This window comes from Megascapheus bottae, chromosome 27 (genome assembly GCF_031878675.1).
Source record: "Megascapheus bottae isolate mThoBot1 chromosome 27, mThoBot2.hap1, whole genome shotgun sequence".
Lineage (NCBI taxonomy): Eukaryota > Metazoa > Chordata > Mammalia > Rodentia > Geomyidae > Megascapheus > Megascapheus bottae.
This window is the reverse complement of record NC_143535.1, coordinates 13,801,846-13,826,203: the sequence shown is the minus strand read 5'-3', so window position 1 is coordinate 13,826,203 and position 24,358 is coordinate 13,801,846. Positions and strand designations below refer to the sequence as shown.

At 39.4% G+C, this 24,358-nt stretch overlaps 1 protein-coding gene across 3 annotated transcripts in view; it reads left to right on the top strand.

The window, feature by feature from the left end:
• The window catches only part of Siae (sialic acid acetylesterase), a 33,090-nt gene extending 10,436 nt beyond the window's left edge, over window positions 1–22,654 (top strand). For all 3 annotated transcript variants that reach the window (XM_090319631.1, XM_090319629.1, XM_090319630.1), the window contains exons 3-10: window positions 2,955–3,130; window positions 7,774–7,912; window positions 12,581–12,758; window positions 15,060–15,166; window positions 16,434–16,567; window positions 19,760–19,917; window positions 21,165–21,366; window positions 22,155–22,654. In XM_090319631.1, coding sequence (XP_090175757.1) covers window positions 2,955–3,130; window positions 7,774–7,912; window positions 12,581–12,758; window positions 15,060–15,166; window positions 16,434–16,567; window positions 19,760–19,917; window positions 21,165–21,366; window positions 22,155–22,373 — 1,313 coding nt within the window. In that variant the 3' untranslated portion in view covers window positions 22,374–22,654. The remainder of the gene's footprint in view (window positions 1–2,954; window positions 3,131–7,773; window positions 7,913–12,580; window positions 12,759–15,059; window positions 15,167–16,433; window positions 16,568–19,759; window positions 19,918–21,164; window positions 21,367–22,154) is intronic.
• The last annotated feature ends 1,704 nt before the right edge of the window (window positions 22,655–24,358 follow it).

Sequence of the window (24,358 nt, the reverse complement as noted above, 5' to 3'; positions counted from 1 at the left end):
TGGGTACATGCTTGGATCAAACTACCATGCTCATCTTTCTTATGTGGGGATAAAATTTTGCAGAGATTTAGCCTAGGCTAGCCTGGAACCACAATCCTCCTTGTGAATATGGTAGCTTTTGCCTTTAGAATCCTAGTTTTGCCTCTGGCCTAAGAAACATTCTCCTTGGGGTGTGCTGTACTCACACAGGAGCAAATCTATCACTTTGTGACCATTAGTTATCACTATGTAGTGCATCAGTTTTCTCCTGCCTTAAAAGCAAAAGTCTCCTAAAATTCATTTTTCATTTTTTTCTTGCCAGTCCTGTAGCTGGAACTCAGGGCCTGGGCACTGTCCTTGGGCTTTCTCAAGGTTAATGCTCTGCCACTTGAGGCATAGCAGTATTTCCAGCTTTTTCTGTGTATGTAGTATTGGGAATCAAACCCAGGGCTTTGTGCATGTTAGGCAAGCACTCTACCACTAGGCTACTCTCAGGGCCATCATTTTCCTTTTAAGTAGGATTGGAGGAAAGCTTGAAATCCAAAGAACTTGAGGACTAGCTAGCACAGAAGAAAGTTCTCCAGGATCTTTGAGAACGTAAAGGAAAGGGAGTCTCACTTAGGTCTTGAGATCCACTTCTTTTCAGGTTCCAGGCCTACTGAGAATTGTGGTGCTTTGTTTTACTCATCTGCCTTTGTGCTCTCTCTCTCTCTCTCTCTCTCTCTCTCTCTCTCTCTCTCTCTCTCTCTCTCTCTCTCTCTCTCTCTCTCTCTCTCTCTCTCTGTCTCTCTCTCTCTCTCTCTTATTGTTACTGAGAGAAAACCTTTTCAGAACCAGCTCTGTGGCCTTGATGAGGCCAAGTATAGATATCTAAGTAACAGTAGTGAATAGGAGTACATTGACTGTAGTAGAAGGCTAAGAAACAGTCCTATGTCCTAGGTTTTCTGATAATTGACCTCGCCATCATAAACAAGTAATTCTGGTGGCAGAAAGACACAGCTTCAGTGAGATGTGTCGGTGAAAGAAGCCTGGAAAGACCTTGGCAAGACTGTATTAGGACAGATTGGAGCGTCTGCCTGCTCAGAAGTGTGAGCCATACGGAGCACATCACACCTGTGCGACACAATCTGTACTAGCTGCCCACTGTTTCCAAAACAGTGATTTTTCTGATTTAGGTGAATTGTGCACTTAATATGTTGATGTCTGGCTATTGGTGATAGAAAAACAATAGTGAACATTTGGTCCTGGCTTAACTGAGTTCCAAAGGTGGAGTAGAAAGTTTAGTGGGTCATACTTTCCAGAAGAACAAACATGCTTTGGAGTTTTTGAACATTTTCTCCAGGACTCTAAGTAATCCTTTATGGTTGAAACTTTTACTTATTTCTTAAAGTGCATCAGAACATCTCTATGCATAGTTCCTACTGATTAACTTGACACACAGTGTCTAACACATAGTAGGCACTTGACACACAGTGTCTAGCACATAGTAGGCACTGGCTGGTATTTTTATAATGATTACAATTGGATTGGTTGGATATAATGACTTGAGAGTGTTCTGCTTCCAGTTTATATTATTCTTTCACTTGAATTTATACTTATTGGATGGGAATTAATTATAAATCAGTTCATACTCTTGGAAAAAATTTTTTTTTCCAGCCCTGGGGCTTGTACTCAGGGTCTGGGTACCGTTCTTGACCTTTCTCAAGGTTAGTGATCTATCACTTAAGCCACAGCATCACTTCCAGTTTTTCTGTGTGTGTGCACCAAGGAATTGAACCCAGGGTTTCATGTATGCTAGGCAAGCACTCTACTACTAGGCCACACTCCCAATCCAGAAAGAAATTTTTGCATAACATTTATTTATTCTTTTCTATTGTTCATTCTTATTTCTCTAATTTTATGTCTTATTGCCAAATGATGATAAAAAATAAAATAAGATTTAATTTTGCTATTTTGGAGGCATTTTCCTTAAACCTTTGAGTATTATGCTAGTAGTGGTAATTTTTGGGGGGAGAGGCCAAGAAGAAGGACCTCTTACTACTTTTTGTTTTGTTTTTGTTCTTGTGCTGGTCTTGGGGCTTGAACCCAGGGCGGGCTCTGGATGTCCATGAGCTTCTTTTTGCACAAGGCTAAATCTCTACCACTCAAACCACAGCTCTATTTCTGGCTTTTTTTTAAAGTAGTTTATCTTGGAGGGAGATAAGAGCCTCGTGGAATTTCTTACCCAGGCTGGCTTTGAACCAAAAGCCTCAGATCTCAGCTTCCTGAGTAGCTAGGTTTACAGGCATGAGCAACTGGTGCTTGGTTCTCTTACTACTTTTTGATATATCAGTTTCTCTATTGAATTTGTTCATTGATAGGAGAATATAGAACTATTGGTAGTATTTAAAAAATTAAGACGATGATTTGCATATACTTATTATTTACAATTTTTCCATATCTGTTGCTAGTATTACACTTCGTAGGAAACATGGGAGGATGTAGTAAGGTTTTATGATATACGTTATCTTGCTTTTAAGGGGAAGGTTCAGATTATAAATGAGTTTTTCTAACCTGAACTCAGAGTTAGTTAGATAATTACAAGTTAGTCTGGGGTGCTATGTAAATCAGATTAGATTGTTACTATTGACAGTTGGATAGTATAATGAATTTTTTTGTGTGTTTTTACTCAACTTTCATGAATTTTAATGTGTGCTTATTTTTATCTATCCCAGTTTGGGATTATAGCTACCAAACTTATTTTTCTTGTCAATTCAATACTTGAGTTAAAAATAAGGAGGGATTGGTACAGATAAAGGATAAAAAAAATGCTGCTTTTCTTGTTAGTATCATCTCCTTATCTGAAATGTGGCCAATCTTTACAGCTTTGAGTACAGCTTATCACAAGCTGGGAATAGCCACAAATGCGTATGGCTGGGCTTTAACTTCATTTTAAGTGCCTGATTAATTTTTTGGTATTATTGTTGTTATTTCAGCACCCTCTCATATCTGGATGGTTATACTGGATCCTATGAAGCCAGGTGGACCCTATGAACTGGTGGCATATCAGACTTTGGGGATAATGAGATTCACCCTGAAAATTCATGATATCTTATTTGGAGATGTCTGGCTTTGCAGTGGGCAGAGTAACATGGAGATGACTGTTTTACAGGTAATTTGCAGATTTTCAACAGCAATAAATAATATTGAAAGTAATGAAGATAAAGAAGAGAAGGGAACAACAAGAAGGAAGGCTGTTTCTATTTTTTCAGTATTTATCATGGGCCAAGAATGTACTTTCATGTATCAAATTACTTGATTTGATTTAACAACTTTAAGAGGTAAGTTATTGACTAGATAAGTGTTGGTTGGCACTAATGTGTATGGATGCTTTGATTTTATTTCCTTTAAGAGTCCAAGAACTTGGAAAAATTACTGTTTTTACTAGTCTTTTTTCTAAAACGGAGTTTCTTCCATAGCTAATTTTTAATTTTGACATCTTTCTTCATTAGCCATTTTTCATCTTTGAAAAACTTACATTTGAGATAAAGAAATCTCTGTAGCTATGCTATATGTTCAATTCAGTTTTCTTTTTGAAAAGTTTATAAAATGGAATACTGTTATTTACTTTAAGATTTGATTCCGTCCCTTCTCTTTAGTTTTTTTTCTTAAAACAAAACAAAGCTATTACTAAGCAATGCTACTAAGAGCAGCCCACTCTGGACATATCTACTTCATTTTATCATTAGTTTTCTAGTTAAAAATCTAAATTCTTATATTTGTGTATTCCTAACCAGTATTTTATTTACTCTGATTTCCTGCCTTAAATGTATGAAAGCTTTTTGACTTAAAATATGTATTAAGCTGAACTTTGGCTGGACTCTTTTAAATGTAAGTGAACAGATGCAGACTTGAAGAAAGCATGGATTTATGTAGATGTAGAATTGCTGTTAACTCCTTAAGGAAAACACTGCTTTTTGTAATGCTTTAATTGCTGTTCTGTGTTTGTGCAGAAAGGCATGGACCAGATCTGTTTATATCTATACAGTCATTTTCTCAGTAGCAGTCTATGCCAAAGGATCCCATCCCATTTTCTGTCAAATGAAATCAGATCTTGACTGTTAAGCGTAAACACATTCTTTCTGCCTAGATTTTACTCTTCAGCATCTTCTGTATCAAGCTGGAGCTGTGAGTGCTGAGACCTAGGGAAAAGGAAAACAAAAGATTCCATTTGAAACATGCATGTATTAATTTTTAAGCTATGCATTTTAGTGGCAAGACAGCATTTTAGATCTTGGTAATACCAAAAAACCAAGTTTTCTAATTTGATCAACATTATACATTACAGTACTCCCCCTTTTATTCCTTTTGTTCCTTTCCTACTACAGACTCCCAATACACACACACACACACACACACACACACACACACACACACACACACACACACACACTCTGACACTGTCTCTTTTTCCTTCCCTCCCTACATGTGTGTTCTTGAGAAGGTAAGATTCTCACTATAACCTACTGCTCTTCACATTCAAAGAAGGAAATGGCAGATTGTAAGCCCATCTTGTTGTTAGGGTAAAGTAGAATTTTAAAGCGGAATGTTATTTATAACACTAAGTGAGATGTTTATAAATGGAGAAAAGTCTAAATGTTCATCTGTCGGCTCCTAAGGCAGGGTAGGTCTTAAGACTTGAATATTTTGAGCTGGGTGCTGGTGGCTTATGCCTGTAATTCTAGTTACTTGGAAGTCTGAGATCACGAAGATTATGATTGCTGACTAGTTTGGGCAGAAAAGTTCATGAGATCCCCTTTTCAACTCAAAGCTGGAAACAGTGACTATCATTCCTAAGCTACATGGGAAGATGAAATTAGGAGGATTACAATTCCAGCCTGGGTAGAAAAGTTAATGATACTCCTTTTTCAGGGAGGGGAGCTAGATATGGTGGTTTACACTTTCATCCCACCTGGACTTTGACTCAGGTGCATACTGAATGGAAAGTGAGACCCTATCCTAAAATTAACCAGTGAAAAAAGGGCTGGATGTGGCTCAGTGGTAGAGAAAGTGGTCTAACAAATGTGAGGCCCAATACCACTAACCAAGAAAAGATTTGAATATTTCTAGTTAGTTAGGCTCAGAAAAAGACAGAAATGCCAGACAGTAAACTCATTTTTCTATAGCCTGGCATTTTTCATATCTTATTTTACAAATAGAGAAATTAAAACCCAGAAGGGAAGGGTTGGTACTACGCCCCAATAAAAGATTCATCACAGCGATGGTGGCTAGCTTATTTATAGTTACTATGCCAATTTTAGGACTACTATATTAGAATAGAAGATAAAATAACTTACAGAATCTCTAAATTCTCTTGCAATAATTAAGCTTCTCCTGGGTCCTTTACCATGTGCATGCACGTCGGTGTATATGGCATGTGTGCACATACACACACACACACACACACACACACACACACACGCCTTGCTCCCCCATGGAGACCCCATGCCAAGGTTCTCTGAGGAAATAGATTGTTGACGTGTCTTCATTAATTCAAGAATGTGGTATAAAGGTTACAAAATGAACACCCGTGAGCAGCTGCTTTGAATGGTGAGTGGTCTGGTCTCTGGAGAGACAGCGGTGCTCTCCCTCAGCCTCTGCAGCGTTAATGACTTCAAATACCTTGGTATTCATTTACATCCTCATTTAAATACTTGGTAGAAAAATAATTACACTGAGGTGTTTGATGAGATGAAATCTGATCTCAGCAGATGGAGTAAGGCTTCCCCTTTCATCAGCAGGGAAACCAAGTGTCATTTAAATGAAAATCTTCCTGAAATCTCTTTATTCCTAAGTTTGCTGCCAATATCCCCAAGGAAATGCTTCCATCAAAATGGCCTAGTGAGAATGGGAAAGGATACCAATTTCAGAAGTGATTGCTCTCAGTACCGCATGGGTTTTCCCCACCTACCCCCACCCCCATTTATGTTAACACTTTCCGTGGCTTTCAAGAACTGGCTTGAAAAAAATACACAAATGTGAGTTTGAAAATGGAAAATTTCCAGCCAATACTTTGGATACTGTTCATGTGATGGTAATAATACAGGAGAATGCCAGCCACCCAGACTCTGTTAGCATGGCAGTACTCTGCAGCATTAGCAACGGGTTTAAAAAGACAAGTAGCATATTCGCCCATATTGCCTCCCCAAGCTGGCATCTCAGGGCCATGAGGTGCTTGCGTTCCCAGGCAGTGCGGAAGCTAGTGTGGGTGGAAAGAATGAAAGCAGCTCCATCCACTGTTTCCATGGAAGCAACACATGATACTTTGTGTTTAATGCAGAGCTGATTTTTCAAGGGAGGTGACTTTTTACAGGTACTTACTGCTGAAAAATAATTTCTCTGCCAGAATATACTGTGAGTGGTTTTAGCCTGCTCTTACTCTTTAGTGTTTATTTTATGTTAAAGTTCTCAGGCAAGATCCTGATGGAGGATGTAGATTTCCTATGGAGTTTTCCCTGAGACTGTAATCTCTGTCCTGAATGTGGGAAGATCAGAAACTGACTGGCTGGATCCGCTGCTGCCCAGGAGGCACTTTAGACTCTAGCTCCTATTGTGACCAAAGAGCCATTTTATTTGCAACTGACCAGTTTTTTGGCTGTAGCAGGCATTGTGACAAGTCAAATGGCAATTCGTGGGGCAGCATATTTCAACGTGATGTTCTGTGGGGGCAACCCTGGCTGCTCCATCCTTTCGCTTCATCGTAGGCTGGAAGGCCAGCTGTATTCTCTGTGGTAGGTGGAAGGGAGGGAGGGAGAGGCAGCTGCACACTCTGTGGCTAGCAGCCAATGGAAAGTATCCCATCCTCCTGTGCCGCTTGTTGTGCCACCGGACTCAGCTGGAGCACTTGTTCCCCGAGGCAAATAGTAACAGAGCTTCCTGATGCTCCAGTTTGCCCTTTGTTTTGGGAGAAGCTGGACTAGTCCAAAGGGATAGAGAGACTCAAGCGAACGTGCATACAAATATATACAAACCAGAATATTGCCCACCTACTATTATTTTAAATAAAGGAAAGATGTCATTGAAAAATCAGAACAAAAGAAAATTGAATTTGTGCCTAAGCTCATAGGAGAATAAGGCTTAGTAGGAATGATGAGTAAACTAAACAGAATTACACACATTCTTGTCCAGGAAAAACAAATCACCAAACTGTAAGCCACCTTTGTCATATTCTTGGCAATTGACCAGGATTCAGAGTCTTTACCCTTAATATCACCTCTCACTCAGTCAGTTGCTAAGTCAAAGTGAGACTATCAGCCTCATGAGCCTGATTCCAGTACTACAACCATCTCTGCTCATCTCTTCAATGCAATTCTTTGTTGGTATGGATCACATAATCTACCTTTCTGTGACCTACTGGGCTCCACAAACTCTTTAAGCACATTTTTTTTTTTTTTGCTAAAGAGAAGTTAATTCCATGACTTTGTGTTACCAGATACTTTTACAAAGAAGTCCGTTAGGTTCAGGATATCATAGTGATTTAATTGAGAGTCAGTATTTTGCTTCAGCACTGCACAGCTCCTCTTGTCTAATGTAGACCTGCTTGGATTACAGGTTTCACTATATTTCAATCCTGTTCAGGAATTATACATCCTGGTTTGTGTCGGTCCGAGTGGATCAGTGCGATTCAGTCCAGCCTGCTACCAGTTATTCATTTATCTCAGTATATTGAAGGCTCAGCAAGAGCTTAGTCAGCAGGAAGTGTTTACTCAAAGGTGGCAGCCTCTACATGAAGTGACATTTCAATTTCTCTTCTAGATCTTTAATGCTACAGAGGAGCTGTCCAACACTGAGGACTATCAGTCTGTCCGCCTCCTCTCCATCTCTCTCGTTCAGTCAGAGAAGGAGCTGGAGGACCTTGATGAGGTTGACTTGGAGTGGTCTAAGCCCACCTCAGGTGCGTGAGAGCTTCAACATCAGCCATCTTCTAGATAATGGGTTAGTGCCTTATAATTGGAAGCTGTAAGCCCTGTTTTGGTTCTTACCTGTTTATTGATTATTACTACACTACCCTTTTATTGTTATCAATTCTCCACCCCATTCCTGATGGTTATTGTTTCACTCATTTCTTTCCAAGACATCATCAGTGAGGCTTTCCCACTGAGATGAGGAGATTTTCCTTCCACTTCAGGGAAAATATTGAGGCTGTTCAGCTTGATCTGGGCCAGTCTCTTTCTTCATTGCCTTAATTCTCTGTACCTTTTTTTTTTCATCTTTTCTCTTCCCTTCCTTTCTTCTCTCTGTCTCTGTTTCTCTGTCTCTCACTCTCTGCCTCTCTCTCTGTCTCTGTCTCTCTCTCTTTTTCTCTCTCTCTACATGTGTGTTCTAGGGCTTGAACTCATAGCTGAAGCACTGTCCTTTAACCTTTTTTTTTTGCATAAAGTCTGGCACTTGAGCCACAGCTCCACTTTTGGCTTTTTGCCGGTTAATTGGAGATGAGAGTCTTATGGATGTTCCTAGGAGCCCAGGCTGGTTTTGAACCTCAGTCATTAGCTCTCAGCCTCCTGAGTAGCTAGGATTATAGGCATGAGCCACTGGTGCCCAGCTTGAATTCTCTTCCTTCCTTGTTTTTGTGTTTGAAGACAACTGACAACTGGTGCCCTTTCAGGGCTATTTTGGATGTCAGCTCTTACTTTCTCCAGAGGCTTCTTCTATTCTTTAGGCTCTGCTATTTCTCACGCTGTCAGTTCAGCATGGAATCTTCATTTCATGCCTCCTCAGTGTCAGGCTCAATGCTAGCCCCCAAGGACCCAGTGACTAAGAGAAGACAGTCTGTCTCACAGCCTAACACTTCTTTTATCCTAACAAAACAAAGCGAATATAACACGCCATCCCCTCAAAGCTCCATGTCTCTCCTTTGCTTTGTTTCATTTTTCTAAGACAATTTTTTTTGTTGTTGTTTTCATTCTTTTCACTGCCTTGCCAAGAAGATTCACACTCTAATCCTTCGCTGTCTGGCTCTGCTTCCATCTCAACAATTTGTCCACCTAAAGGTTACGGTTCTCGGTTCTCTTCTTTTTAAACCATGTAGCGGCTGCAGCTGTCAACACTGCCAACCATCACTTTTAGAAATAGAATACAAGGGCCACATCTGAAGGAAAGGAGTGAAGACAACAGAGGAAAACTAGGAAAAGAAGTATTCAAGTATTTGGAATATGCTGTTTCTAAAAGCAATAGTTGGCAGTATTCTATCTTGGTCCTTTTTTGGGGGGTTGGAGGGTCATGGGGCTTGAACTCTGGGCCTGGGTGTTGTCCTTGAGCTCTTCAGCTCAAGGTTACCACCCTACCCCTTGAGCCTTGGCCCCACTTCCCTTTTTCTAGTGGTTAATTGGAGATAAGAATCTCACATTCTTTAATGCCTGGCTTTGAACCCCTATCCTCACACCTCAGCCTCCTGAGTAGCTAGAATTGCAGATGTGAGCCACTTTACTCAGTGGCCCTGTCTTTTTTATTTATTTTTAAATTTTTGTCTGTCCACACTTTACCTGACTGACCTAGTCTTAGGCTTCCAAGTATTACTGTATTCAGAAAATAGGAGTGCTCACTATATGAGTGCTGTTTTGAGTAGCTGGGGCAGAACAGTGAATAAAACCCCCCAAACACCTGACTTCGTGATACTTATAGTCTAGTGTGGGGGAATTCTGGAAATGAGCAATTCATGAATGACAGATATACTGATTCTATCTATTCTGACACTATGTAAGAGTCCAAAAACTGAATGGACTCTGGGGAATTTTTGGATAAATCCTTTGCTCTAAGAGCTTATAGTATATGTTATTTAAAACTCAGGAGTCAATCAGAATTGGGTAATACCTTGCTATCTGAATTCCCTTTTAGGCTGTGAATTCAAAGACTGAATAAATTTGGATATCACAGGATAGGGTAGATGGTGATGCTGTGCTGATGAGACAAAAGTAAACTCATCAGAGAGTAGAGGCAGTAGGGTGGGTGGGCTGAGCTGGAGTAGCATTTGCAATTTAGAATGGCCAGAGGAATCCCAAGGGACAGAGGGACCTTCCAGTCATGCCTCCTGAAAGAGGCCATGCAGATAGATCTTGAGGGAAGAGTACAGTGAGCCTATTCATGTTTCCCACGTTTAGAGTGTTTCCTGCCTCGTTTTCTTTTCTGTGGCACTGGGAATTGAACACGAGGTCTACCAGGGGAACCGTGTCCCCAGCCCCTCCTGCCTATTGTCTGTCGTCCCATCACACTGAACCTGTGAAAGAGCGTTTCTGGTTTTAAGGACTCATGTTGTTAGGTTGGATCACCTCTTCTGTTACAGGCTCCTTAATCCTAATCCTAGTCATATCACCAAAGGCCTTTGGACAGTCTAAGTAACAGTTACAGGTTCCAAGGATTAGGGTGGGCACATCTATGGGGGGTCTGTTCTGCCTACCACACATTCACATTTTCAAATGGTTTTCAATTTTCTTTATTCTATGTGGCTCTAACCTTCCCTGCCAGCTTTACCTTCCTTTGTAATCTCTGCTCCAGCTAAATACTTTCAGAATGTTTCCCATTTAAGGTCTCTTTTTTACATAAGTTTTCTTCTGCCTAGAATGCCAGCTCTGCTTATTAAAAGCTCCTATCTGCCCTTTACACCTCCTCATCTCCTTTCTTCCTTTCTTGTTACCTTTCTCTTCTGCCTACTTAGAAGAATCAATGGTGAACCAGCTACCAAAGCCACATAACACCAGCCAATACACATTTAAATGATTCTGATATCCCAGATACTAGAGATCCTATGAAGAAGATGAAGTTTAGGTGACTACCAGCATTGTGGAGAGAGGGAAGCATTGGAAAGAAAGATCATTACAGAAAGTAGAGGGATGGAGCTGTGCATAGAGGGTTATGATGCACAGGGAAGAATTCATCCTATTATTAGGCTTTCTATGATCTTTTCACTTGGTTTTTATTTTTCCTTTAGTATTAAAACTCATTACTAGCAGGTGTTGAAGCCGGGGATATTGCTTAGCAGTACAGAACTTGCCTAACATGAAACAGGCCCTAGGGTTGCTCCCCAGCATTGAAAATGAAACATAATAGTAATCAGTAAAAGAAATATTCTAGAAATTGAAAAATTAAATAAATTTCATTAATACTTACTGACACATCTCTATGTGCTTAACTTGTTCATCAGTACTGAAGTTTGAACTCAGGGCTTCATGCTTGTTAGGCTATTATTATTATTACAATTTTGATGTATGTGTGCTTGTCCTGGGGCTTAAACTCAGGGTCTGGGCACTGTCCCTGTGCTTATTTGGTTAAGGCTAGTGCTCTACTGCTTGAGCTAGCTACAGTGCTATTTCTGCCTTTTTGGCGGTTAATTGATTCACTGGCATCTCACAGATTTTCCTGTCTGGGCTGTCTTTGAATCATGAGCCTCAGATCTGTTTCTTGAGTAGCTAGTACAGCCCGGCAATTAATTAAATTTGGCTAAGTGCTTGTCTTATTCTGTAAACCATAAGACTTATGAGGAATGATTCAGTTTCTTCATTTCTTTTATTAGGTGTCTCATCTGTCTAGTAGTCCCTGACACATAGTAGTTGCTCAGTCACTTTTAATTCATTTGCAATTGATTTGAACTTACAGCATTACCCTGTCAGCTCTTGGAGGGTTTGAATTGTACAGGAATGAGTTTGATCTTTCGCAGTGCCAAATCAGGCAGTGATTTCTATAGCTGTGTGGTCTTTACTGACTATTGTGTTGCACTGGTCCTATCAGCTGTGCATATGCACATTGTCTGCATCAGCTGGCCTCTCACATGGAAATCACTCACTCTGCCCTGTCCTAGTTTCTAAGCAACACACACAAATGAGTTAAGATTGCTGAAAGTTTAAACCCTAGTTTGTTTTCTGTTTCTTCTCCCTTTACCAGACTTCTCATTTCTTATGTGTCTATGATTTCTTTACCATGGCTGTAAAATTGGATATAAAACCTCCCAGAAGAAACAAAACCAAAAAACAAAACACCCTTCTTTGCTCTGTATTTTCTGCCTGCTTTTTTTCTTTCACAAACCAAAGTGGGAGCAACAGGTCAGCTAAGAGGAAAGGGAAGAAGACAGTAGAATAGAGACAAATGACCTTTGTGCTACTTGCCTATTGAGAAAGACTAATAGTCCCAGATTTGGAAAAACCTGAAGGACTGTGGAAGCCTGCTCCCTGCTTAGAGTGTCTTGGCTTCCAGGTTATGTAAGTGAATTATTTATACTCAAATCAAGAGCAAAATAATTACCATTTGCCTCTGTGCCAGGCTCAGAGTACATTTTCTCATTATAGGAATAAGCATTTTGAATAACTGGAAAAAAAACAGAAGAGAGATAAAAAGAAATAGTCACTAAGGCTATCAGTTTTCCCTTTGAAAGCATTCTTCTCAGAGAAGGCTTGCAAGAGATAATTAGTGTTGGTGCTGGGTCTTGTCCTTGCCCCTTATCCTGCTTTTGAAAGTATCAAAAAGGAGCACAAGACCCAGAATCCTCCATTTCACTTATACCTATCTAGTAGATATAGTTTGTATTTTATCTACTTTTTTTTAAAAAACTATTTTACTTTATTTCTTTGGACAGGGAATTTAGGCCATGGCAATTTCACATACATGTCAGCATTGTGCTGGCTCTTTGGGCGTTACCTGTATGAAACCCTGCAGTATCCAGTTGGGCTAGTCTCCTCCAGCTGGGGTGGGAGTACTATTGAAGCCTGGTCATCTCCTAGATCACTGAGAAACTGTGAAGACTATTTGAAAAAGTAAGTGTTCTGGGAGAAAACCTACCAGGGAAGTTCGTAAGAGGAGATAACTGTCTTCTTTGGGGAGTTAAGTAGATCTTGAGTGTCAAAATATGTATTTAATGGTTGGTTGGGTGGAAAATTCCATCCATTTATTCATGCACAACAGTCACCTGAGAAAATATCAAAAAGGAATTATGATTTTTTTCTTTAGTAATGGCAATAGGTAATATCAAAAGCCTTCTGTATGCCAGATGCTATTCTATGCCCTTTATAGATGTTAATTTTTCTCATATTCACAACAACTCCTTAAAGTATACAATTGCTAGCATCTCTTTGGTAGAGATACGTAAGTCTTAGAGAGTTTTGAGTAGCTGAGTTATGGACATTACTTGTAAGTGGCATACTCTGGCCTCTAAACTTGGTGCTTTGAAGAATACACATTTTAACAGATAGAACAGATATACAAACATGTATCCAAAAATATTAGGCTGGGTGCTGGTGGCTCATGCCTGACAATCCCAGCTATTTGGGAGGCTGAGATTGGGAGGATTGCAGTTTAAGCCAGCCAGGGTTTTTTAGGAGGCCCAGAGAGGGGAGGAGTGCAAAAAAGAGGGCTGAAGGTCTGGTTCAGCAGTAGAGTGCTTGCTTAGGAAGCAGGAGGCCTCAAGTTGAAACTAGTGCCACTGCGTGTGTGTGTGTGTGTGTGTGTGTGTGTGTGTGTGTGTGTGTGTGTGTGTGTGTGTGTGTGTGTATGTGTGTATAAAGTCTTTACAGCAAAGGAAATCATTTCCAGAAGTTAAAGAAATGGGTTACAGAATGGGTTTGTCAGATAAAGGATTGATATCTAGACTATATAAAGAACATAAAAAATGAATACCAAAATAGTAAATAATACAAGTAAAAATAGGCAAATAAATCACAGTTTTTAAAAGAAGTACCAATGTCTAAGAAATACACAAAGAAACATGTTCAACATCCTTACATAAATAAAAACATGATTGAAATTCTATCTTATCTTACAATCACTTTATCAAGAAAATAAACCACAACAAATGCTGGAGAGGATATGGGGATATTGGCTACATTGGTAGGATGTAAATTAATGCAGCTGCTGTGGAAATCAGTATGGACAGTCCTTGAAAAAGCAAAGCTAGAACTGTCATGTGATCCAGCTATATCAGTCCTTGGCATATAGCCGAAGGAATGTAAGTCAATGTACCACCATGTTTATAGCAGTACTCTTCATTCACCCATAACCAAAATACAAAAATAGCCTAGGTGCTCATCAGCTAATGAATGCATAAAGAAAACATGATATACATTCACACACATAAACAGACACACACGTGATAGAGTATTATCAGCAATAAAGAAGAATGAAAATCAGTAATTTCTTTCACAGGAAGACCTGAAGATCATGCTAAGTGAAATAAGTCCCACTGTGATAGTTAAATATAGCATTTTTCTCTCATGGGGAATCTAGTCCTTAAAAACAAATGACAAGAATATAAAAGAGAAGGAGTGACATAGATCAAGATGCATTGTACTTAGAAAAAGATCCGTTGAATGGTAATCTCTTCATACAACTAATAGATGTTAATAAAAGATGAAAAAATGTATTAGTCTATTGAATATGAAAGCATACTTAAGAAGAGTTGAATCAGGAAGAGTTTATGTTGGGGAAAAGAACTAACTAGTAACAATCGCAGTACTGTTGGCAAAAGAGAGGTAAACGAGGGGGAGATTGCAAAGGAGGGGAGTAGAAATTGTCATATGCTACTGCCTCAAGGATAAATCCATATATGAATTCTACAGAGAATTTTTGGGACATATCCCAAATTTTCTTTTTTAATGTGCCTTTTTTTGACTCAGCAATTGCATTACTGAAAGTTTATTTTAGGAAAAGAATTAAGCATGTATGTCATGATTTTATCTATATGGAAGATATTCATGGTATTGCTTATGAAGGCAAAAGAGTACCTCAATCTCAGTGTGCATCTGTTGAGAAGTAGCTAAATTTATTTCTTGCATGGAAGACTCACAATAAATCTCTCCTCCCTTTTGGCTTTAATGACCTTGTCCATTGGCTGCCAGGGCTCACCCTGAATTACAGAAAGCTGCTGGTACATATGTCCTGGGAAGAAATCTGAGTGAAATACAGAAACTATTCACATGTTTTCAAGTGAAGTAGAATTGAGCCATGTACTTCTGAGCTCCTTTCATTGGATGCTTGTCAGAGGAGATGGACACCCAGTAAAAGTAGATAACTCGATCAATCACTAGCTTTCTGGTGACATTTGTATGTCTTCTTGATTTTAGACCCATTCCAGAATCTGTATCTGGTCCCAGCAAGCACTCTGTTCTATGGAATGCCATGATCCATCCTCTACGTTCTATGTCTCTGAAAGGGGTGATATGGTATCAGGGTGAGTGTGTGGTCTGCTGGTTTATCCATTGTATTAGTTTGTTTTTACTATAGAACAAGTCCATTGATAAGTTAATGACTTAAAAAAAGACTATTAAAATGGGCTGGTGGTAGAGTGCTGCCTAGCATGCATGAAAACCTGGGTTCAATTCCTCGGTACCACATACGTAGAAAAAGCCAGAAGTGGTGCTGTGGCTCAAGTGGTAGAGCTCTAGCCTTGAGAAAGCCCAAAGACAGTGCTTAGACCCCAAGTTCAGGCCCCAGGACAGGCAAAAAAAACCCCAAGTATTAAAAATTTTTATTTAGCTCAAAATTTTTTTTTGAATAACAGGATTCTCTTTTGTCTTGACTGCTCAGCTAATTTCTCCTGGGAACTATAGATATATATATGTATATACATATATACACACACAAAACTATATAATGATATCAAAAACTATATATATGCATATGTATATATGTATGTATATACCTACACACATATAAAACTATATATAATTATTATAAAAACTATATATACATGAATATATATATGTATATACCTGTTAGATTTTTTTTGTTGTTGTTGGTCGTGGGGTTTGAACTTGGCCTGGGTGCTGTCCCTGAACTCTTCAGCTCAAGGTCAGTGCTCTACCACTTGAGCCACAGCACCACTTCCTCCTATTAGGTTTTCTGATAGCCTGAAGACCGAGGATGACCTCCCCTTTATCTCCTTCACATCCATTGATTGGGGGCTATCTACTGCCCCATAGTTCTCAAAAGGGCTTTTCCTCCTTCAGCAAGCTGTTTCAGGAACCTTTATTATTTATATGGTAGTCTCATGATTGCCAGAGAATTAAGAGAGAGCCAAACTCGGCACTGGAGTACTTTTATTTTATTTTATTTTATTTTATTTTTTGCCTGTCCTGAGGCTTGAATTCAGGGCCTGGGTACTGTCCTTGAGCTTTCTCAAGGCTAGTTTTTTTTTTTTTTTTTTTTTTTTTTTTTTACCACTTGAGCCACAGCACCACTTCTGACTTTTTCTGTGTATGTGGTACTGAAGAATTGAACCCAAGGCTTTGTGCATACTAGGCAAGCACTCTACCACTAGGCCATACACCCAAGCCTGTGTCATGTGTGGTGTAACCTCATTGTCAAGATACAACAGCATTCCTTAGAGACTGTGGGAAGACCTTAGGGTCTTTATCAGGGATAAATGGGGAGGGAGGAAAGGATTGTATGCCACCTTTGAAATCTACTCCACTCTTTCCAATTTTGACTATTTTTAGGAGAAGCCAATATGGATTATAACAGGGACAAGTATAATTGCACATTCCCTGCGCTCATTGCAGACTGGCGCCAAAGCTTCCATGATGGCTCCCAGGGTCAGACAGAACATTTATTCCCATTTGGGTTTGTCCAGGTATGTGCTGATAGGGAGAGGATTTATGGGCATCAGTGTGTGATGTGTTGTTTAGATCTTGTTTTTTTCTCTTGAATTCACATTTTTGTTTTGCCTTCATGGTGTGCTAGTCTAGAACTGAATCAAACAACTCATTTGAGTTCACTGATGAGACAAATGCATTTAAAAATTAATATACTTATTAAATATTAATAGTCCTTATTAAAAACAGCACAGGTTCTCTGAAAAAAATGAAAAGATAAGCAAAGAAAGAAACCAAAAGCACTACTAATTCTAGTTTAGAAAAATGTATCTTCCTGTTTGTGAGATGGATCCATACCACAATATTATACCCTATCTTACCTTTTCTCTTAATGTTATACTGTGCATACTTTTTCATGCCAAAAATAATTTATCTTCAGTATAATTTGTAAAGATTGTAGAATATTCTAAAATATGTTTATAATGTGTTTAATGAGTTAATACTTAGGTTGTTTCAGCATTTTGTTCTTATAAGTAATAGCATGTGTATTTTCCTTATAGTAAAGCCCTTGTAGTTTTATTGCAATAAGTCACTAGAAATGAAAGTGCTAGATCAAAAGAAACAACTTGATTAGAATGCTTATACCAATACTGGGGACTGAACCAAGCGTTCCGCTGTGTGTCAGGTAAGCACAGTTGAGATATAGGACTTGATTTTCATAATTAGGAAGTATATCTGAGAATTACTGGTAGAAAAGTGACCAGAAGCTTGAAAGAGTTCGAGGCTGGGAGCTATAGTACTATGTGTGTGTTTTTCAAAGAGCTCTGGAGGAACAGAATGAAAATTGCTGGATGCTATTTGTAATATGGTGGGAATATGGCGGTCTCATATTCTTTGGCTCGTTTATGAATGCCTTCATTACACAGTGTTTGTACAAATCACTGAGAGGAGACCCAGAACTGTTTCATCAAATCTTAGGAAAAACACAAGCATTTCTTTTGGGTGTGGAATGTGCTGGTGCCACCATGCGGCCAGTATGCAGTAGTACAGTCAGTGGGCAATTGCAGGGCATCTCTGCCAACTAGTATTTGGAGGAAAGGCCTTTGGTATGAGGGGCTTTTTGAGTTTTTGGCCTAGCGAGTCCCCTTTGGAGACGTTATTTCTCACGGCCTTGTTGCTGTGATTCTCACTGTAGCACTGGCTGGTAAACATGGCTCCATTTTCAGGCTTTGGATGTAGTGTGGAAGAAATAGGGTGGCTCAGTCAAGGCCTATTTTTAGTTTTTGTGAAATTCCATTGAGAACTTGTATCTGAACTCCATGGGCTGAGTTCTATGGGCTAACTTTGTCTACTACCATGGACTCCCCTCCATGTTTTCCTGATGACTTTCTGAAGCCACTCAGGAAACAGAAAACGTTCTCTGCTTAAAAGTTTCATTGGAACATTTGTGTAGAGGTCATATCAGCTGTTTCCTGGCTTTGTACCTAATAACACTGATGGGACAGTCTGTTTATAATGTAGCTCTTCTAATGGGGGGGCATGGTATCAGACATTTTGTTGTTGCATTTATTTGCTTTCATTAGTTATACAGGGGGAGAGGTTCATTATTGCATTTCCACATTCCAATCAACCTCAGAGGGCAGACATTTTGAAATGGGAAAGAGGGAGTGGGAATCCCAAAATGCCCCCCCTCCCCTACCAGTGACCTAACTTCTCCCCACTAGGCCACACCTTTTTTGTTTGTTTTTGCCAGTCCTGAGGCTTGAACTCACTGGAGGGGCACAGAAAAGACAATAAATCCCTACAAGTAGCCTTGATTATGCTTGGCATGCTACAACTGCAGAAGGGACGGAGAAAGGAAGGAAGAACAGCTGATTTGAGAGTTTAGCCTACCTGGAATGGAGGAATTGTGATAGAAAGCCAAGGTTGGAAGGCTAACAGGCAAATGTGTGGGTGAAGTTGCCACTTCTACTGTACACAAAAGAAAATCACTGTAGAGATGGTGGTTGCACAACACAGAGTATGTTGAAATACCACTAAATTAAACACTTCAAAATGTTAGTCCTGAATTTTTTCTAAATTAAACAGAGCCACTAAAATTGTTGACTTAAAAATAATGAGTATAGGAAGTGGCGCCGTGGCTCAAGTGGTAGAGCACTAGCCTTGAGTGGAAGAGTTCAGTGACAGTACATATATATATATATATATATATATATATATATATATATGACTATAGTGATCATACCAGAAACACTGATTAGTCAGGAAGCTACTGTAATATTTTTTTCTAGTTTAGATCTTGAGTGCACATGCTAAGGCTTGGTTCCATCTTGTGGCACCCTTAGAAGGTGAAGAAACTTTAAAAGGTGGGCTGGGAGTGTGGCTTAGTGGTAGAGTGCTTGCCAAGTGTATATGAAGCCTGGGTTTGATTCCTCAGCACCATATAAACAGAAAAAGCCAGAAGTAGTGTTATGGCTCAAGTGGTAGAGCACTAGCCTTGAGCAAAAAAAGCTCAGGGACAGTGCCCAGGTCTTGAATTCAAGTCCCAAAACTGACACACAAAAAAGGAAAGAAGGAAGGAGGGAAGGAAGGAAGGAAGAAGGAAGGAAGGAAGAAGGAAGGAAGGAAGGAAGAAAGAAAGAAGGAAAGAAAGAAAGAAAGAAAGAAAGAAAGAAAGAAAGAGAAAGAAAGAAAGAAGGAAGGGATCTCTAGGGGGTAAACAGAAGCTGAATATCCTATTGGTTAGTAAATCACAGGACTGGCCTTGATTCAATGGGAGGATGAAACAAGACTTTTTTTTTGTCAGTCATGGGGCTTGAACTCTGGGCTTGGGTTCTCTTCAGCTCAAGGCTACTGACTTATCCCTTGAACCATAGCCTCACTTCCCATTTTTAGACATAAGAGTTTCAGGTTCTTTAGTGCCCAGGCTGGCTTTGAACCAAGATCATTAGATCTCAGCCTCCTTAGTAGCTAGGATTATAGGTGTGAGCTACCCCGCCAGGCTCGAAACAAGACTTTTGATGAGAGATGTGGCAAGTTGTAGTGTAGAAGGTCACAGGGAATGAGAGACTATTGCAACTACCTCTGTAAAGGTCCTGCACAGCAATATGTTCAGTAAATTCTTGTTAAATGAGCTTTTGGTCCAATCAATGGAGCAGAAGTAGAGTCTGCTATTGAAAAATCATTCTGGGACAGGATCTGATTAAATAAAAAATGTCTTTACTTTCCAGTTATCTTCCTATTTGGGACCAGAAAAATCAGATGACAGATTTCCTCAGATCCGATGGCATCAAACAGCAGATTTTGGTTATGTTCCCAACCCAATAATGCCCAACACTTTCATGGCTGTCGCAATGGACCTCGGTGACAGGGACTCACCTTTCGGAAGGTATGATTGCTTCTTAGATTTTGCTTGGCCAGTGCCTGCTGTTTGCCTCTAGTCCTTTACTTTGATGTTTGTGATTGGACTAAGGATTGGAGCTTAGTTGTATATATGACAGTTATCAATGGAAGCATGTGTTTCAATAACAACCCTCAACATATTTCAATGTCTTCATATAACAAAAATTTATTTCATGTTCACACTCCAGGTCTAAAGGTCAACCAACATCTTGTTCATTGCACTTATTCACAGGACCCAGAGCAACAGACTCCAAATTGACCTGCCTTCCATATGAGCCTTAAAAAATTTCATATAAGACCCTGATTTGATTCCTTGGTACCACATACATATAAAAGGCCAGAAATGGTGTTGTGGCTCAAGTGGTGGAGCTCTAGCCTTGAAAAAGCCCAAGGATAGTGCTCAGGCCCTGAGTTCAAGCCCCAGGACGGGCAAAAAAACATTGATCTTTAAAAATATATTGGTTCAGGGCTGGGAATGTGGCTTAGAGGTAGAGTGCTTGCCTAGCATGCATGCAGCCCTGATAAAGCCCTGGGATTGATTCAGTACCACATATATAGATAAAGCTGGAAGTGGCACTATGGCGCAAGTGGTAGAGTGCTAGCTAGCCTTGAACACAAATAGGCTCAGGGACAGTGACCAGGCCCTGAGCTCAAGCTTCAGAACCACCCCAGCCCCCCCCCAAAAGAAATAGATATTTTTAGGAATTTACAAAAATCAGATACATTCTGTACTTAGTAATGGTTGATTTTTCTGTACCTTTGTATTAATTAAAACTAAGAGTAAAAAGATGAATTTGTGACTGTAGATATTAAGTTGAACACATTTCCTGGCTGTGAGTCCAGGTGTTGGCATTAAATTATTATTTTAAAAATAAAAAAATTTCATACTCCTTATATCTAGAAGGATCAGAAATTATGAACATCTAATCTAGATAAACACATGACTTTGAGTGTTTGGGAATAATCTTATGTTAAGTTCTCTTAGTTTTGTTTGAATGTCTTTATCTCTGCCCCTCCCTCTTTAAAATTTAATTTTCTTGTTATTAAGGGGTTGTTACAGAGGGTTAATCCTTAAGTTAGGTAATGAGTGTATTCCTTCTCTCCCCTTTGCTCAGCACTCACGTGAGTACTAATCATGGAGTCCTGGTAACGTTATCCTTATCTACTTCAGGAATGCTTTGTACAATCTTTAAAATGAACCCAAACCAAATGTTCTCATTCTTTATCCTATAGCATCCACCCTCGAGACAAACAGACTGTGGCCTATCGGCTGCACTTGGGAGCCCGCGCTGTGGCTTATGGGGAGAAGGAATTGATCTTTCAAGGACCACTGCCTGATAAGCTAGGGATAACAGTTCGTGGAGGGCAGCTCAACATCACTTATAGCCAGAAAATCCAGGTCCACGTGAAGAAGCTGGAGAACACGACATTTGAGGTGAGAAAAAAAAAAAAAAGTAAGGTTCATCTTGTGATAGTTGCCAAGGTTGCTTGACATCAAAGTCTTTCTCTGACATTATAATGTGACCATCAGGCAGCTCTTGGTTGGTTGAGGTGGGGTTGGGGAGTAATCTCAGAGGAATAAGTAAGCAGTTATTAATTCATTATCTTAGAGGCAAGCTTGACAGGATAATCAAGAAAAGGACTATGAGCCCCTATTAAATATTCCTTTTGTATTTCCACTACCAAGACAATGCCATCTTTTCCCTGGAACCACCTAGGAATGGACAGAAATTAAGCTTTGCAAGCCAGGTGCAGGTGTTGATAGCTATGCTTGCTTGCTTTGCTCTCTGATAGGTAGGACTATGGGAAGAATGTTCAAGGAAACCTATAAAAATGTTTGATACAACTTTTTGCCTCAGTATCTTTTATGTATTGACTTAATTTAATCTCATGCACATCTATTTATTTTGGGTCTGAACTCAGGACTTTGTCTCTGCCACTAAAATACGCTCAGCCCACATGAACATTTTACATATATATATACACATTTTATATATATATATATGTATGTATGTGTATATATATATACATATATATTCATTTATAAATGTGGCTTTGTCAACCAGATCCAATCTGGTCCAGCTTCTGGTTAATGTAGGAAATGGGTCTTCAACTAAAAGTGGCTCCTTCCCTCCTTTCTAGTGTGTCTGAAAGAGCAGTTCCCAGTTTCTTGGTACCATCTAATTGATCTGACCATTTCTATTTTCTGATTGTCTCATTTAGATGGCATGTTGCACGGACCATCACTGCAAGTGGCTTCCAGCTCTCATGAAAGCTTTTTCTTCCCACACCTTGACCTTGGATGTTCTGTCTTGTACTGCCACTGTGGCTGCTCTTCGCTATGCCTGGTCCACATGGCCTTGTGAATATAAGCAATGTCCTATATATGACTACCGTAATGACCTGCCAGCACCTCCCTTCATTTCTTTCATTTCAGACTAGGTTCTTGGACATTAGAGCAGGGTTGTCAATGACAGTTAAGCTTGCTGTTGTCCCCTAGTATCAGCTTCTGTACTAGACTAATTCTGAACTATAACAAATTAGATCTCAGTATCATTCACTTCCTAATGGGAATGAAATATCTGGTATTTTTATCCCTTCTAATCCTGAACTATGGAATCTCCAGGTTGGAAGGCCTCCAGGCTATGGAGGCCTGGTAGTATTTTCATGTGCTTTTACAAAATCTCTTTGACAAGTGATTGATTACTGAATCTCTGTAAGAAGTTTCCAAGTTTTTCCGTATGTTGAACTGAAATCTTTCTCTGATGAAACTTTACTACTCCATGACAGTCTTTTAGGTAATTGAAGATTATTTGTTTTCTTTTAAAGTCCATTTCCTCTCCTTTAAACTTAATGCTTACAATGTGAATATTTAAGCTAAATCAACCAACCTAAGTGCAGATATGTTCATTCTTTAAGGCAATAACCTGCCTTAAGGAAGAAAGAATCAGGTAGTTGATAGCTTTGTTCAAGTACTCACGTGAGTGCTGGGCAAATCACAGGACCAGTAAAACATGAAAGTCAGGTGACTGAGGCTAAAAGATCATTAAATCTAAGTCTCAGGCTTGTTAGATAGTTTAAGGCTAATTCACATAGACAATGTTATCCTAAAAACTATATAATAAACCTATAGAAAAATAAGATGTAAGCTGGGTGCTGGTGGCTCACACCTGTAATTCTAGTTACTCAGGAGGCTGAGATCTGAGGATTGTGGTTTGAAGACTGCCCTGGCAGGAAAGTCTGTGAGACTCTTACCTTCACTAAACTACTAAGGAAAAGCCAGAAGTGGCACTGAGGTTTAAGTGTTAGTGCTAGCCTTGAGCACAAAGAGGCTTGGGGACAGCACTCAAGCCCTGAGTTCAAGTCCCAGGACCAGCAGACAACAACAGATGAGGCAGTGGTGAAACAGTGCCTTAATGTATATTAAGGATCATGAGGGCTAGGGAATGGCTTGAGTGGTAGAGCACCTGCCTAGCAAGCACAAGACCCTGAGTTCAACCCCATTACCACCAAAAATAAAATTTAAAAAAACAATGCAGTTTACAGGTTGGTTAAAAACAGCTGATGGCTCTTGAAAAGAAAAATTGTGTTATCTATTAGGAGTTGGAAATAAATGTGTGATTAGTGCTGTGTATGTATTTATATCCAGTCAAAATTGTGTTAGGGACAGACTTGAAAATTGTTCTTGAAGTTTAAGAAAGGATTAAGAATGTCATCTATGGGTACCTAGCATCCCTTTAATGTGAAAAAAAAATCACTTTCTACATCTATCTCCAAGGGGCTCTGATATAATTCCCAACAGCAGAACAGCCTGTCAGTGTCAAAATTTTATTTGGGTTTAAAAGAAAAAAAATCAGGGGCCAGAAGTTTGGCCTCGTGGTAGAGTACATGCCCACATTCAAGAAGACACGGGTTCGATTCCTTGGTACCACATACATAGAAAAGCTGGAAGTGGTGCTGTGGCTCAAGTGGTAGAAAATCCCTGAGTTCAAGCCCAAGGACTGGCAAAAAAAAAAAAAAAATCAAAACAAATTATGAAGTCTGTAAGGAATTGGCTTCTCTGAGACTTCCTAGCATGTAATTAAGTCCTAATGCTCATACTTTTACATCTATACACTTGACCCCATGAAAACCATGAACTTCCTAAAAGATTGACTTCTAAGAGTAAATCTATCTCTCCACACCTCTGACAAGCCAGTGTACATATGTGTGTAAAAGAGGTTTCAAATGCAAGGAAAGGTAGTCAAGAACTCTAAATAGCTGTATCCCAATCCCACAGTGTAAGAACTTTGGTTTAGTTAATGCACATATTAATGAAGTCATGTGTAAATGCATTTATTTTCAATGATAGAATACTTTAAAACATTCTGTGGTATTTGTGTATTTCCCCAAATGAAAAGATTTTACTATATGGAAATGAAATAATC